A 14145-nucleotide genomic window follows, 5' to 3' on the forward strand; every position below is an offset into this window, starting at 1 on the left:
CAAAGAGACATAGAGAACAGGTAAATAACAAAATAAAAACTTTTTTTGGCCTTACTACAGGAATGGATACATAGGTTTTATTGTATTGGTGATATTTCATACTCACTTTAGTTTGATTCTCTTCAATGGTATACTAAAATGGAGATTGAGCTTTTTTTTTTCTTTCCATTTTAGCATGCCAAGAATCAAGCACTACAAAGTGATGAGTGTAGGAAAAAACTACACTATTGAACTGGAAAAACCTGTAAGTAGTAATTTCCTTGTTTTTGATGACTTTTCTTCTGCTTTTCTCCAAACTTATCTTATAGAATTCAAGAAAGGTAGAAAAGTAGACCCTTTAGCTATGACCATAGTGCTGGTGAAAAACATAATGAACATGTTAAGGAGCCCTGAAAATGGCAGATATCCAGGGTGAGAAGTGAAGTATAAGAGCAGGTGGATGGGCACAGTAGAAGATAATCTGCTGAGAATTCTTTCTACTTTTGTTTCTCTGCACTCTTTATCAATAGAGTTGTTTCAGGCAGAGAATATTTTTTTGTTAAACATCTGTTGCACATCCTCCAACTATATGTATTTCAATGTGCTTATTTCTAACAGGAAATTCTGTGTGTGCCTAGTCCTCTTATACCCATCATGCAGAAGTTCAGGAAGCCCTGTCATAATAGCAACACAATCATGAAGAAATGGTTTCCTCTTGATCAGCAGCCCCTCTGTTATCCCAACCAACTTACCATGGGGCTAATGATATAATATCAGAATCACAAGTCACTGTGTTAGTCAGAGAGCTAAGCATTTTACCTATACCATTTAATTAATTAATTAAATTAATAAATTAATGTTTATTTATTTTTAAGAAAGAGAGACAGAGTGCGAGCAGGGGAGGGACACAGAGAGAGAACATAATAATGTGGGCTATGGTCCCGGATGCTAGAAAAGGGAATACAGTTGTGTGATCCTAGGCTGCAGTGGCAGGAAGATTGGGACAGAAAAGTGATAACACATAAATGGAACTGATGAGTCTTGAAGATATTTATTTTAACCTCTCCAAAATTGAGCTCTTAATGCCTCTGTCTCTCTAGGCCCACTGTGTTGATCAAATAGAGAAAGGGACAGTATGGTTGAATTTTTTTTAATGTTTATTTATTTTTGAGAGAGCGTGTAAACAGGGGAGGGGCAGAGAGAGAGGGGGACAGAAGATCCAAAGTGAGCTCTGCACTGACAGCAGAGAACCTAATGTGAGGCTTGAAAGCAGGAGCCATGGGACCATGACCTGGGCCGAAGTTAGAGGCTTAAGCGACCAGGCCACCCAGGCATCCCTGTATGGTTGAATTATTTATGTTTAGACCATAATTCTTTGAAAGCAGTAGCGATCTTTGTCAAGAGGAAAGAAGCTACTGATTCATACACCCCACTTACATCTTTGCCATAAATGCCTCTCAGAACTTCCTCAGTTCTCACGTCCATGCCTGCCAGGGCTTTTTAAAAAAACTCTAATGAAGGAAACAAAGAACTAGATTGCTGAAGGATGACCCAAATACCAACCGACTAGAAGCAATCGGGAAGCAGAATGTGCCTCTGTGACTGGGGAACTGGGGCTCGGTTATCCATAATTGGCCTGAATATTCCCCTGGATTGTTGTTTCACCTTCCACACTCCACAACACTACCCCTCAACCAGCTTGTCGTTCTATGAACTCTTTTTCCTTTACAAGGTTACCAGGGATATTCAGGTTTAACCAGATTTTACTTGTATAAAAATATTAGCTTGGGGGTAGCAACACTTTTCAGCTACTTAGTCAAGTAAATAGTCCTGTTCCAGTTAGATATTAAAAAGCTAAATTCTCTGGCTTTAAGTGTTCTTTGTTTTCAAACAGAGGAAACCAAATAACTAACTTAAGCAAAAACATAATTATTTAAGGACATAGGAAGCACATAAAATGACTGGAAAGCTGGAAGACCTTCAGATATTAGGAAGTGGTTACTTGTACAGTTGACCCTTGAACAACACGGGTTTGAAGGGTTTGGATCCACCTACATGTGGATTTATTTGTTTGTTTGTTTATTTAAGTAAACAAAGAGTAGTACTCTAAATGTATTTTTCTTGTGATTTTCTTAGTAACATTTCCTTGTCTCTGGCTTATTTTGTTGGAGGAATCCAGTATATAATACATATAACATACTAAGTATGTATTAATCAACTGTTTATGTTATCAGTAAGGCTTCTGGTCAACAGGGTATTACTGTTTAATTCTGGGAGGAAATAAAAATTATAACGTGGATTTTTGAGTACTTGGGGGTTGGCATCCCTAATCCCCTGTTGTTCAAGGGTCAACTGTAGTAAGAACCACCCAATTAGGAATCTACTATCCTTCCTTGTTCCTCTACTCAAGTTCAAATTTCAGGAAGGTGCATTTTCTGTTCTAAACTGAGTCACATTCTCATGCAGTAACTGCGGAAGCGCAGTGTACCAAATTATTGTCCATCAAAGTGTATCCAAATGGGAAAAGGGAAATTTCTCATCAGGGAATTAGATATTATAAAAGAGAAATAAAATGCATGGCTAGGTAAAACCTTGGCCATTCAGTACCTCATTGAAGTGAGGTATTGATCTGTTTTTCTATAGATCAGGAAATTCACAGTAGTCTTCATTAAATTTCATACAAGCTTTCTCTTACTCTATCTTTACACAGATGACACTGAGCCTTCTCTAACTCTTGTTATACAGGTAACGCTCCCAAACCTTTTCAGCGTCATTGATTATTTCATGAAAGAGACTCGAGGAAATTTACGACCATTTATATATTCAACCGATGAATCCCTTGGTATGTTCTTCACTGTGTTGCTGTGTTAAGGAAAGCAAAACAAAACAACCCCCCCCCACACACCAGCCCCCATCATATATGGTTTGTAATACCAGCCAGGTAGGAATGTAGTTCAGCCCTCAAATTTATCTATTTGGAAGTCATTTTGTCACTAATCCTGTGGGAATAAAAGGAGTACCAATATACCCTGGTGGATAGAATATCGGCCCATTCTAGAGACGGAAAAGCCCAAAAGCATGTATCATGACTACTAATTTCGTCCATCATTCTACTTGGCTTTATCAAACAAGTTAGAGATAAGAAGAAAACCATGCTCTTTGGTTTCCAGAGAGTCATGGAAACGAAACAGGGAATTTAAAAGTATGATCTGTCAATAATATCAGATACTCTATTCAGATTAAAACAGATGACGATTAAGGAGAGGCTATGGGAATTGGCCATTAGGCAGCAGGGAACTTGAGAGAGAGGCTTATTCCACCATAAAGACAGGTCAGAGTCTAAGACAACAAGGAGAGAGTGAGTGATGAGGAACTATAGATAAAAAGTGTAGTCAAGACTGGCTAAGGGTTTGTGGGGCCCCTTGTTCATAAACTGTTAGGAATTTCAAAGCAGTGATAACAGATCATTAAACCAAGAATGGTACCCTATGCAATTGCATAGTTCACATGACCATGAACCTGGCCCTGTTTGCAGTCCAGTTTTTTGCAGGGTAGGGCAGGCTGAAGGTGAACCTTTCTCTCTGTTCTTTGAAACAATCCCTGGTATACATGGGCATTTGACAAAAGCTGTGGGCAGGAGAAAGTATCTCCAGCTTGTTTAGATTCAGTTATCAAAAGAAGTCCCCATTCCTACAGATTATGAGGAAAAACAACTTTGTTTGGCTGCCTGCATCAGGGCATATCCGGAAAGTTTGATTAAATTTCAAAAACCAGCAAGTTTAAAAGTCCAAGGTTGAAAACATCCTTATGATTATTGTGATTCCAAATAATTAAAGAAACTCAGAGTCTGAAGAAACTTTAGGAAAATTATCTGGTAGAGTGTCTCACACTGTATAGAAATAACCTGCATACTCAGTACAGAAAACATTTCTAAGATGTGACCATTCAGCTTGTTTGGAAATTCCTAATAATGGTCATCTCACTGATTTTTGAGGTGGCACACTTCACTTTACTTTTGATCAGCTCTCATATTAGAGAATTCTTCCTTCATACTGAATCAGAAAGATTTTTTTCCTTTAACTTTTACATATTAATCCAATTTCTGGATTTGAAACAACTCAGGGTTTTAAAAAGCTCATCAAGTATTTAAAAGCAGCCGCCATGTCCCCCCTCAGTCTCTCTCTGTCCTGTATAAGTTATTGGTTCCTTCAGCCCTCTTACTCTCATCTTTGACCTCCTCTGCATACTAATTTCTGAACATCTGTCTTAAAATATAACTACACAGGAAATACTATAGATATGGTCGGAATAATTTATTACCCAAGCTTAATGCAGGAAAACACCATTTATAGAGATTTCTAACAAGTAACTATTAATATAATGGCTTTTTTTTTTCAGAGGCCAAAGGATTTCCTGTGCCATCTGTAAAACTGAAAAAAAGTGTTTAGGGTGGAGGGGATTATGATATAATTGCTTCGTGTCAGTTATCTAATGCTGTGTATCAAACCACCCTAAAACGTGGTAGTTAAGTCAATAATCATTATATTTGCTCACGATTCTGTCTGCTGGCAATTTGGATTGGATTCACCTGGGCAGTTCTTCTGCTAGCCTCACTTGCTGTCACTTACACAATGGTAACCAGCTGATGGCCTGACTGGGACTGTAGGCTTCAAGTTGGCGTCATTCACACATCTGGCGCTGGTGGTCAGTTGGAGCTGGCTGAACCACTCTTTTCACATATTCTTTAATAACTGAGGAGTTAGCTCACACTTTCTCACATAGATCTTGGAGCTGTTAAGAAGAAAAGGATAGTTCAAGTCCTTGGGCTAGAAATTCTTAGTGCTAAGAATCAAGTATGGCCCTCTCTGTTGGAGCTTTTAATATAGGTGTGAATTGAATAAATAAATCCAAGTGTGATGTGTCTTATGTACAGGGGCTGTCCATCTTTCTTTTTTAAAAAGAATTTAATTTACATGCAACAAAATTCACTTTTTTGGTGTATAGTCCTATGAGTTTTGACAACCACCACCAGAATAAAAATACAGGAAGTTCTGTCACCTCAAAAAAAAAAAAATGCCCTTTCTTTCTTTGTAGTCATCCCTTCTTCTCATCCACAGTCCTTATCAACTATTGATCTATTTTCCATTCCTATAGTTTTGCATTTTCCGAGTTCATGGAATCACAGTATGGAAACTTTTGAGGCTGATTACTTTCACTCATCACAATGGCTAGATTCGCACAAGTGTGTGTATTACTGGCTTGTTCTTTTTTATTGCCGAGTAGTATTTCACTGTATGGAAGAGTTAGTCCGTTTATCCACTCAATAATTAAAATATATTAGGGTTGGGGTGCCTGGGTCAGTTGGTTAAACGTCTAACTTCAGCTCCAGGTCATGTTCTCATGATTCATGAGTTTGAGCCCCACATAGGGCTCTGTGCCTGCTTGGGATTCTCTCTTTCTCCCTCTCTCTCTGACCCTCCCCTACTCAAAATAAATAAACTTAGGAAAAATAAAATGTATTAGGATTGTTTCCAGTTTTTAGCAATCACTTATTAAACTATATAAATATTCATATGCAGATTTTTGTATAAACATGTCATTTCATTTGAGTAAAATATTTAGAAATGAGATTATTGGGTTATATGGGAAGAATAGTCCTAACTTTATAAGAAACTTCAAACTCTTCACAAGCAGTTCTACATTTTTGCACCTCTGTAACTGACATTAGACATTTGTAGCCACATCCTTATCATCACATGGTACTGTCATTTTTAAAAAAAATTTTCAGTAAGCTCTATACCACACATGGGGCTCAAACTGAGAACCCTGAGATCAAGAGTTACATGCTCTACAGACTGAGCCAGCCAGGGGCCCTATTGGTATTGTCATTTTTTAAAAAACATACTCTACGGGGCACCTGGGTGGCCCAGTCAGTTAAGTGGCCAACTTCCGCTCAAGTCATGATCTCGCGGCTGGGGAGTTGGAGCCCCATGACGGGCTCTGTGCTGACAGCTCAGAGCCTGGAGCCTGCTTCAGATTCTGTCTCCTCTCTCTGCTCTTTCCCTGCTCACGCTGTCACTGTCTCAAAAGTAAACATTAAAAAAAAAAAACTCAAATAAGTATGTAGTGGTATTTCTGTGGATTTAATATGCATTTCCCTAATGATTAATTATGTTGAGCATCTTTTCCTGTGCTATTTGACATCCATATCTCTAATTTGGTAAAATATCTGTTTAAACCTTTTGCCCACATTTTTGCTGGATTGTTTTCTTATGGTTGAATTTTGCTAGTTCTGTGCATATTCTGAATATAAGTCATTTGTCAGATATAATTTGCAAATTATTTTGTTTTTTTTTTCATTATTTTAAGGGTCTTTTGCAGAGCAGAAGTTTTAAATTTTAATGAACTAAAAATTATCAATTTTCTGTAGATTGTACTTTTGGTGTAGTAACTCTTTGCCTAAACTAAGATCACACCTAACCTAAGATCGCAAAGATTTTTCTTCCTATATTTTCTTCTAGAAGTGTTCTAGTTTTATATTTTACATTAGATCTATTATGACTTTTAAGGGCAAAATTAATTTTATTTGCATTTAGGTATGTAATTGTTCTAGCATCATTAGTTAAAAAAAGATAATCTTTTCTTAATCCAATAGCCTTTGCACCTTTGTAAAAAAAAAATCGGTTGACCATATTTTTGTGGATCAATTTCCACTGAGGTATATTCCTACCCTTCTGCCAATGCAATGCTATCTTGATTACTGTAGCCTTACTGTAATTCCTGAAATCAGAAGGTATGAACCCAATTTTGTTCTTTTTTTTTTTCAAAAGTGTTTGGATTAATCTAGTTTCTTTGCCTTTCAGTACAATTTTTTTTAATTTTTAAAGTTTTATTTATTTTTGAAAGATATATAGAGACTGTGAGCAGGGGAGGGTCAGAGAGAGAGACGGAGTCACAGAATTTGAAGACAGCCTCCAGGCTCTGAGCTAGCTGTCAGCACAGAACCTGATGAGGGGAGGTCGAAACCATGAACTGTGAGATCATGACCTGAGCTGAAGTCAGACGCTTAACCGACTGAGCCACCCAGGCACCCCCATTAAGTTTTATAATCAGCATGTTATTTACAGAAAAATCCTCCAGAGTTCTGATTTGGATTTTGTTGAAGCTTTAGATGAGTTCAGGAAGAATTGACATCTTGACAATATTATTTTCCAATTGAGGAATAAATCTATCCCTCCAGTTATTTAGGTTATCATTGATTTCTTTTATAGTTCTTTGTAGTTTTCAGCACACAGACCCTACACATATTTTGTTAGATTAATACCGATTTAACTTTTGGTGCTATGTATGATACTGTTTTTAACATTTGGATTCCAATTATTCATTGGTAGTAGACAAATATGATATTTGTATATTGATCTTGTAATTCCAAGATTTTATTTGTTAAACTCATGTATACATTTCTAAGGGAGTTTTTCTTTAAGATTTCTTGTAATTTTCTATGTAGAAATCATTCTTCTGTGGATAGAGACAGTTTTAGTTCATGTTTTCTGATTTGGATACCTTTTATTTATTTTCCTTGTATTACTACACTGGCTGGGAGGTCCAGAAATGGTGACAGTTGACATCCTTACGTTGCTTCCAGTTTTAAAGGAAAAAACATTTCATCTTTCACTAGCATATTGGCTGTAGGTCTCGTTTTGTTTTAGAGAATGAGAGAGAGAGTATCAGCCGGGAGTGAGGTGGGAGAGGGAAAGGGAGACAGACAGAATCTTAAGCAGGCTCCTTGCCCAGTGTAGAGCCTGATGCAGAGTTCAATTCTACGGCCGTGAGATCATGACCTGAGTTGAAATCAAGAGTCAGATGCTTGATCAATTGAGCCACCCAGGCTCCCCAATTGTCTCATTTTATTCCTCCCAGCAATGTTTTGAGGAATGATTATTATCCTTGTTTTATGATGAAGAAAATCGCCACTTAAGTAGTTTTCACACAAGGCTAATTAAAGAAGTCGGAAACACAACTAGTAAATGAAGTTCGAATCCAAACCTATTTATTTCTGACCTTTTTAAAAAACCTCAGTAACTCTGCATCTTCAATGATAGATGTTTGTATATAGATACTCATATGCTCTCTCTCTCTCCCCTCAGTCCATCTTTTCCCTTCTATGGGTTGGGAGTCTGTGCCTGCCTTAGCTGAGTCTTCTGCATTTTTAATAAAGGTGTTGGCCAGAGTTAGATTGTCATCTGAGACTTGACTGAGTAAGGATCCACATCCAAAGTCACTCAGGTTGTTTGGAGAATTCATTTCCTTGTAGCTCTGGGATTCATGTCAGCTGGATTCTTCAAAGATAGCCATGGGCAGGAAGATTGGGTATGGGGATAGAGAGCAACTCTTCTAGGACAATGGAATTTTATATAATGTAATAAAATTATGGGAATGACATCTATTATACAAAGTAACATAACCATGGAATTGAATCCCCCCACTTTTGCCATATTCTATTGGTTAGAAATCAAGTTACAGGTCTCCAAACTACCCTCAAGATATGGGGTGTACACATTACGTGAATACCAGTAAATGGGAATCTTGTAGGTCAATTCACTACAAGGAACATATGCTTTAAAGATGGTTCTTTTTGGTGGATTAATCCCTTTATCACTATGAAATTTTCCTTGTCCTGGAATGTACTTTGTCTGATACTAATAAAACCACTCCAACTTTAAAAAAAAAAGTTTGCAGTGTTTTTCTTCTTCAATCCTTTTACTCATTTGTGTCATTTTATCTAAGTTTCTCATAGGCAACATATTGAAGTTTTTGCTTTTTAAAAAATCCAGCCTGGGGGTGCCTGAGTGGCTCAGTTGGTTGAGTGTCCGACTTTGGCTCAGGTCATGATCTCACAGTTTGTGAGTTCAAGCCCCGCGTTGGGCTCTGTGCTGACAGCAGAGCCTGGAGCCTGCTTTGGATTCTGTGTGTCTCACTCGCTCTCTGTCCCTCCCCTGCGCATGCTCTGTCTGTCTCTCTCTCAAAAATAAACATTAAAAAAAATGTTTGAAAATCCAGTCTGAAAATGTCTGACTTTGAAATGTTTATGTACATTTAGTATGGTTTTTGATACGGTTGGATTTATGTCTAATATTTTGTTTTATGTTTGTCACCTGTTTTCCTGTTCCCCCAACATCATCCTGACCTCTTTTTAATAATATTAATGCTTCTTAGTATTCCATTTTTATTTATTTATTGTTTTTTTGGCTATACTTGCATTATCATAGTGGTTGTTCTAGAAATCACAACATACACATCTAACTTTTCTCAATCCATTTAGAGTTAATAATTTTGTTACTTCAAGGAAAACGTAGAAGACTTGTAACCACAAAGGTTCCTTTACTCTTTCCTCTAAGTTGCCTTATATATTACATCTACATAACAATGAAAATCCCAACAAATTATAATTTTTGCTCTCAAAAGTTATATTCAAGAATTTGAGAAAAGATAGTTTCCTAGGTATTTCCCATTCTTGTTGCTTGTTTTCTTGTGGTATTTCCCTTCAACTTGAAGAACTACTGAGCCTGTCAAGTGGATCTGTTATTTCAGGTATTGTTTTCATTAAAAATATTCTGCTTGGTTTTTATTTGTTGACTATCTATTCTCGATTTGTTTAAAGAGTGTTTATCACCATCTTATGGAGCACAGCTCTTTAAAGCTTTTGTCTGATAATTACAACATCTTGGTTGTTGCTGTCTTTTCCTTTGACAGTTGGTCACATTTTTCTGATTCTTTGTCTACTATGTAATTTTGGATTGTATGTTAGATGTCAAGAGCCTCTGGAGGGTTTTCCTTTTTTTTCAAAGCAGACATCAATCATTCTTAGATTGAACCAATTCTGCCTTACTTTTTGTGGGAAGGGGTTCCAGTATTGGTTCAGTTTTCAAAGCGTTTGTTATCTTGGTTTGGGTCTGTCTCATGCATGTGTATATCAGGGATTAGTCCAGGACTTAGGCAGTGGTTTATAGTTTAGTTATAAACTATACATATACGTAATAAACTACATGTATAGATAGCTAAACTGTATATCTTATATAGTTTAGTGGTTTTTACTTTACTTCTCAAAGACTTTGTTATCTGTTTTGCCTGTTCTGTGCGTGCACACCTTAGGGGTGAGCCTGGAACTTAGTCATTTCATACACAGAACTAAGGGATGCGTTTTCAGTTCTCTTACCTCTCTAGGATTTCCTTCACTTTCCAGGTACCAAAGGTCCTTTTCCCTGATCTAGGTAAAGATAGGGCTTCTTAAGAGTTGGAGCCACGTGTGCCACCACATAGTTCGGTGAGACTGGGGCTGCCATTGGGGAAAAGACATTAAAAGAAGAGAAAGAAAAAACTATTCCAACCTAATTCCAATGCTTGTCCCTGGCAGCCCTTGCCCACCCTGTCCACCCATTTTTTAGGGCACAGGGTCCACTTTTCCTAGGTTCCTTGACAAGAATGAGCTTTCTTTGGGGGTGTTAGGTAGTCATGTTGCCATCGATTGCTACAGTGCTGTGTCTGGAGTAGGGGCCATCCTCAGGGCAGGGTCAGAAGAGAAAAAAATAAAGAATTGGAAAGAAATAACCAAAAATGGGTTGTTCACATAAAATGTCAATGCTTTTAGAAACAGACAACAAGATTACTGTGTCTCTGGTGCCTGAACTGGTTCAGTCTGCTTTGTGATCAGAACAAATTACTCAACTTTCCTGGATTTCATATTTTCTGGTTAAAAGTGTTACGGAGCTACATATGAACATATCAAGTTAGATGGTCACGTGAAGAGAGACCTCAAATAATTATATCTTCTATAAAATAATGTATTTTATTTCAAAAGCAGAAAGATGATGAAAGAGTAAACTGGAAGAGGAAATGAAAGTGGAAAAAGGACTTTAAAAAAAACTACAAAAAGACCAAACCCAACTTTACAAATAGTGTGTAAGCTTTAAGGAAACTGTGGGGAAGCTTACAATTGTTCTAGGAGTTTGGGCTCATAGTTGATTGGGGCACAGTGCTGGAGCCCTTAGTTTTAACTTGCTTCGAGTTTGGAAATGGGAGTTGTAGAGCACCTAAGGGTTAAAATCTGGAGACTTGGAGAAAATTAAGGTATTTCTAAAAACATACTATCAAAAAGAAAATGAGATATTCTTTGATCCTTGATGTTAACCCATGTCAGTATTCAACTTTTTTTTTGACACCAAAAGGAAAGAGCAATGATAAAACCGGAATGCTCAAAAATATTTCCTTAATTTATTTTTTCCAATCTCAGAAATCAGGAGTTTAAACTACAAGTCACTTTAAAATATGGTAGGGTACGTGGGGCGGCTGGGTGGCTCAGTTGGTTAAGCATCCGACTTCAGCTCATGATATCACGGTTCGTGGGTTTGAGCCCTATGTCGGGCTCTGTCCTGACAGCTAGCTCAGAGCCTGGAGCCTGTCTTTGGATTGTGTAACTCCCTCTCTCTCTGACCCTCCCCTGCTCACGCTGTCTCTCTCTCTCTCTCTCAAAAATAAATAATACATTAAAAAATAAATAAATAAATAAATAAATAAATAAATAACTGGTTCTTTATTTAATAAAGCATTTCCGCCCACGATTTCTAGGCTGAGAACCCATCAAGGAAGGGAGAAGAGAAAGGAAAAAATATATACATATTGCATGAAATAAAATAGGAAAAGCACCTTTATGTATCTTGATAACTTACTACTTTTAAAAGAAGATCTTGCTTGTAAAGAACATTACTTCTATTTTCCTGATCTTGATTACCAAGTGACTTACCTGAATACCTGAATTCATTATCTGCATATAATTTTATTATCTTACCTGAATGAAACCTGTTTACTAGGAAACCACACAATATGGCTGTGAGGATAACTCATGGATATACACATTACTGTACAATGATATAAGGTGGAAATATATGGTTCTTTCTAAAGGAAATTTTTATTTTCCTAGGCTTCAATTAAGTACATTTTCTTCTACACAATTTTCTATAGCAGATTTTCTAGTTCTCCTAAATTCTAGCCAATCCCAAAAAAGCCTCTCTAGGTTTGGTTGAAATCTGATTTGACCAACTTATCAAATACATCATTCTAATTATCTAGTTAGAAACCAGAGACATGAAATGTACTAGAAGAAGCTCTTTTCTAATGGAAAAACTCCATGCCATTTTCTCTTACTGGAAATAAATAAAATTTATCAATTTCCATGTTTCCCCTGATGTTGTCTTTTTGCTAGCTTAAAAATCAGCCCACACTTCCTTTTGTAAAAATATTAATCTACAAAGATGGTAAAAGGCTATGCAATCACCCATACCCTACAAGTATGACACAGTAGGAGGCTGATTATAACCCGAATTCCTTAAAAATACGAACTCGTCAGCCCCACACTAGATCTACTGAATCAAAATCTTGGAATATTTTTTCATTAATTTTTTCCCTTGAAAAACAAGCTTCTAAATTGATTTGGATGGTCATCAAATTTGAGAATCACTTGTGCAATCAACTAAGAATCAAAAAGATGGCTTATCTTCTATTCCTGGTTCTGATTATTTGAATGTTTGGCTTCTTTGGTTTCCTCATCTGAAAAAATGAAAGATGTAGAATGGATTTGTAAGGTCCTTTTAGCTCCAACAGTTTATACAGATATGTCTTTAAAAGAAGCAGAAATTGGGACACATGCACGGAAGACAGTGTGAGACAGAGGGAGAAGATGACCATTTACAAGCCAATGAGGCATCAGAAAAAAGTAACTCTGCTGATATCCTGATCAGACTTAGCCTCCAGAAGTGTGAGAAAATAAATTTCTGTTGTTTAAGTAACTTAGTCTGTGGTATTTGTTACAGAGCCCTAGCAAACCAATTCAATGAATTATATGGGATGCCTGAAAATATGCAGAATCCTAAGCCTTCTTCAGACTTACGGAGTTAATTTCTGGAAGTTGTTGGTCCAGAAGTCTGCCTTTTAATCACATGCCACAATAAAGTCTGCTTTATACAATCAAGTCTGCAAACTACTTATTTAAAATCTATTGTGATACCAAGTGTGTTAACTGATGCAAAGATAACAAAAGAATCTGATTCTTATTCTCAAAGGCCTTACAATGGAGTTAGTCCAAATATTGACAAGAAAGAAATAAGAAAATGAATGGGGTGTCTGGGTGGCTTAGTCGGTTAAGCGTCTGACTTCAGCTCAGGTCATGATCTAGTGGTTTATGAGTTCGAGCCCCAGTTTGAGCCCTGCATTGGGCTCTCTGCTGTCAGTGCAGAGCCTACTTAGGATCCTCTTTCTCACTCTCTCTCTCTCTCTGCCCCTCCCCTGCACATGCTCTCTCTCTCTCAAAAATAAACATTAAAAAAATAAATAAAAAATAGGAAACTAAAGAGCCATCTCAAAATGTTAAGGGTGGAGAATCTAACAGAAGACCACTGACAAAATCAGCTGGGAGACACAACAGAAAAGCCACAAAAACTGCAGAAGTTGAAGTTGGCAAAGACCATATAACGGCCCGTATAAGGTAATAATAGACATTAGAAAATATCTGTAGGGGACATAAAACTATAGAAGGTAATCTAACAGTAAAAACAAGCAAGCAAACAAACAAACAAACAAAAAACAGAACTGAACAGAACTTCCAGGACTGAAAACTACAAACACAATTAAAAGCAAAATGAATGGCCATAGCATACAAAACAGATGAATAGAAGTAAACTAGAATATTGGTCAGGAGAAACGATACAGAATAAAGAATGACCACAAAAAAAAAAAAAAAAAAAAAAACAACTGGAAAACATAGAAGAGAGATTTTAAACACCGAAGGCACAGGACGCCTGCTGTGTTTGATGGGAGTCCCCACTGAAGACAAGAGAATGGGGAAAGAGACAGTATGTGAAGTAGTACTGAGACTCTCTTAGAAGTAACAAAAGACCGACATTAGGTTTAAAGGGCTGAACAAATCCCAAACAAGATTAATAAAAGAAATCCAGAGCCAGACACATAATAATTAAACTTCATAAAACAGAAACCAATAAAAAGATTTCTTTTAAAGTTTCAATATTTAGCTTGATGGCTGACTCAAAAGCAGCAGAGGAACTTTGGAGAGAGAGGAAAAATATCTCCAATGAAAGATAATAAAGGCTGAATTAG

At 36.9% G+C, this 14145-nt stretch overlaps 1 protein-coding gene across 6 annotated transcripts in view; it reads left to right on the plus strand.

Moving 5' to 3' along the window:
• STAP1 (signal transducing adaptor family member 1) overlaps positions 1–14145 on the plus strand; it is a 65406-nt gene that overhangs the window by 40554 nt on the left and 10707 nt on the right. For 4 of the 6 annotated variants that reach the window (XM_077750022.1, XM_077750028.1, XM_077750040.1 and 1 more), the window contains 3 exons: positions 175–244; positions 2725–2821; positions 4378–4909. In XM_077750022.1, coding sequence (XP_077606148.1) covers positions 175–244; positions 2725–2821; positions 4378–4427 — 217 coding nt within the window. In that variant the 3' untranslated portion in view covers positions 4428–4909. Of the gene's footprint in view, positions 1–174; positions 245–2689; positions 2822–4377; positions 4910–14145 lie in introns of those variants that run through there. The other 2 variants (XM_077750046.1, XM_077750047.1) reach the window with 2 other exon arrangements.

This window comes from Crocuta crocuta, unplaced genomic scaffold (assembly GCF_008692635.1).
Source record: "Crocuta crocuta isolate KB4526 unplaced genomic scaffold, BGI_CrCroc_1.0 scaffold1, whole genome shotgun sequence".
NCBI classification, from domain to species: domain Eukaryota; kingdom Metazoa; phylum Chordata; class Mammalia; order Carnivora; family Hyaenidae; genus Crocuta; species Crocuta crocuta.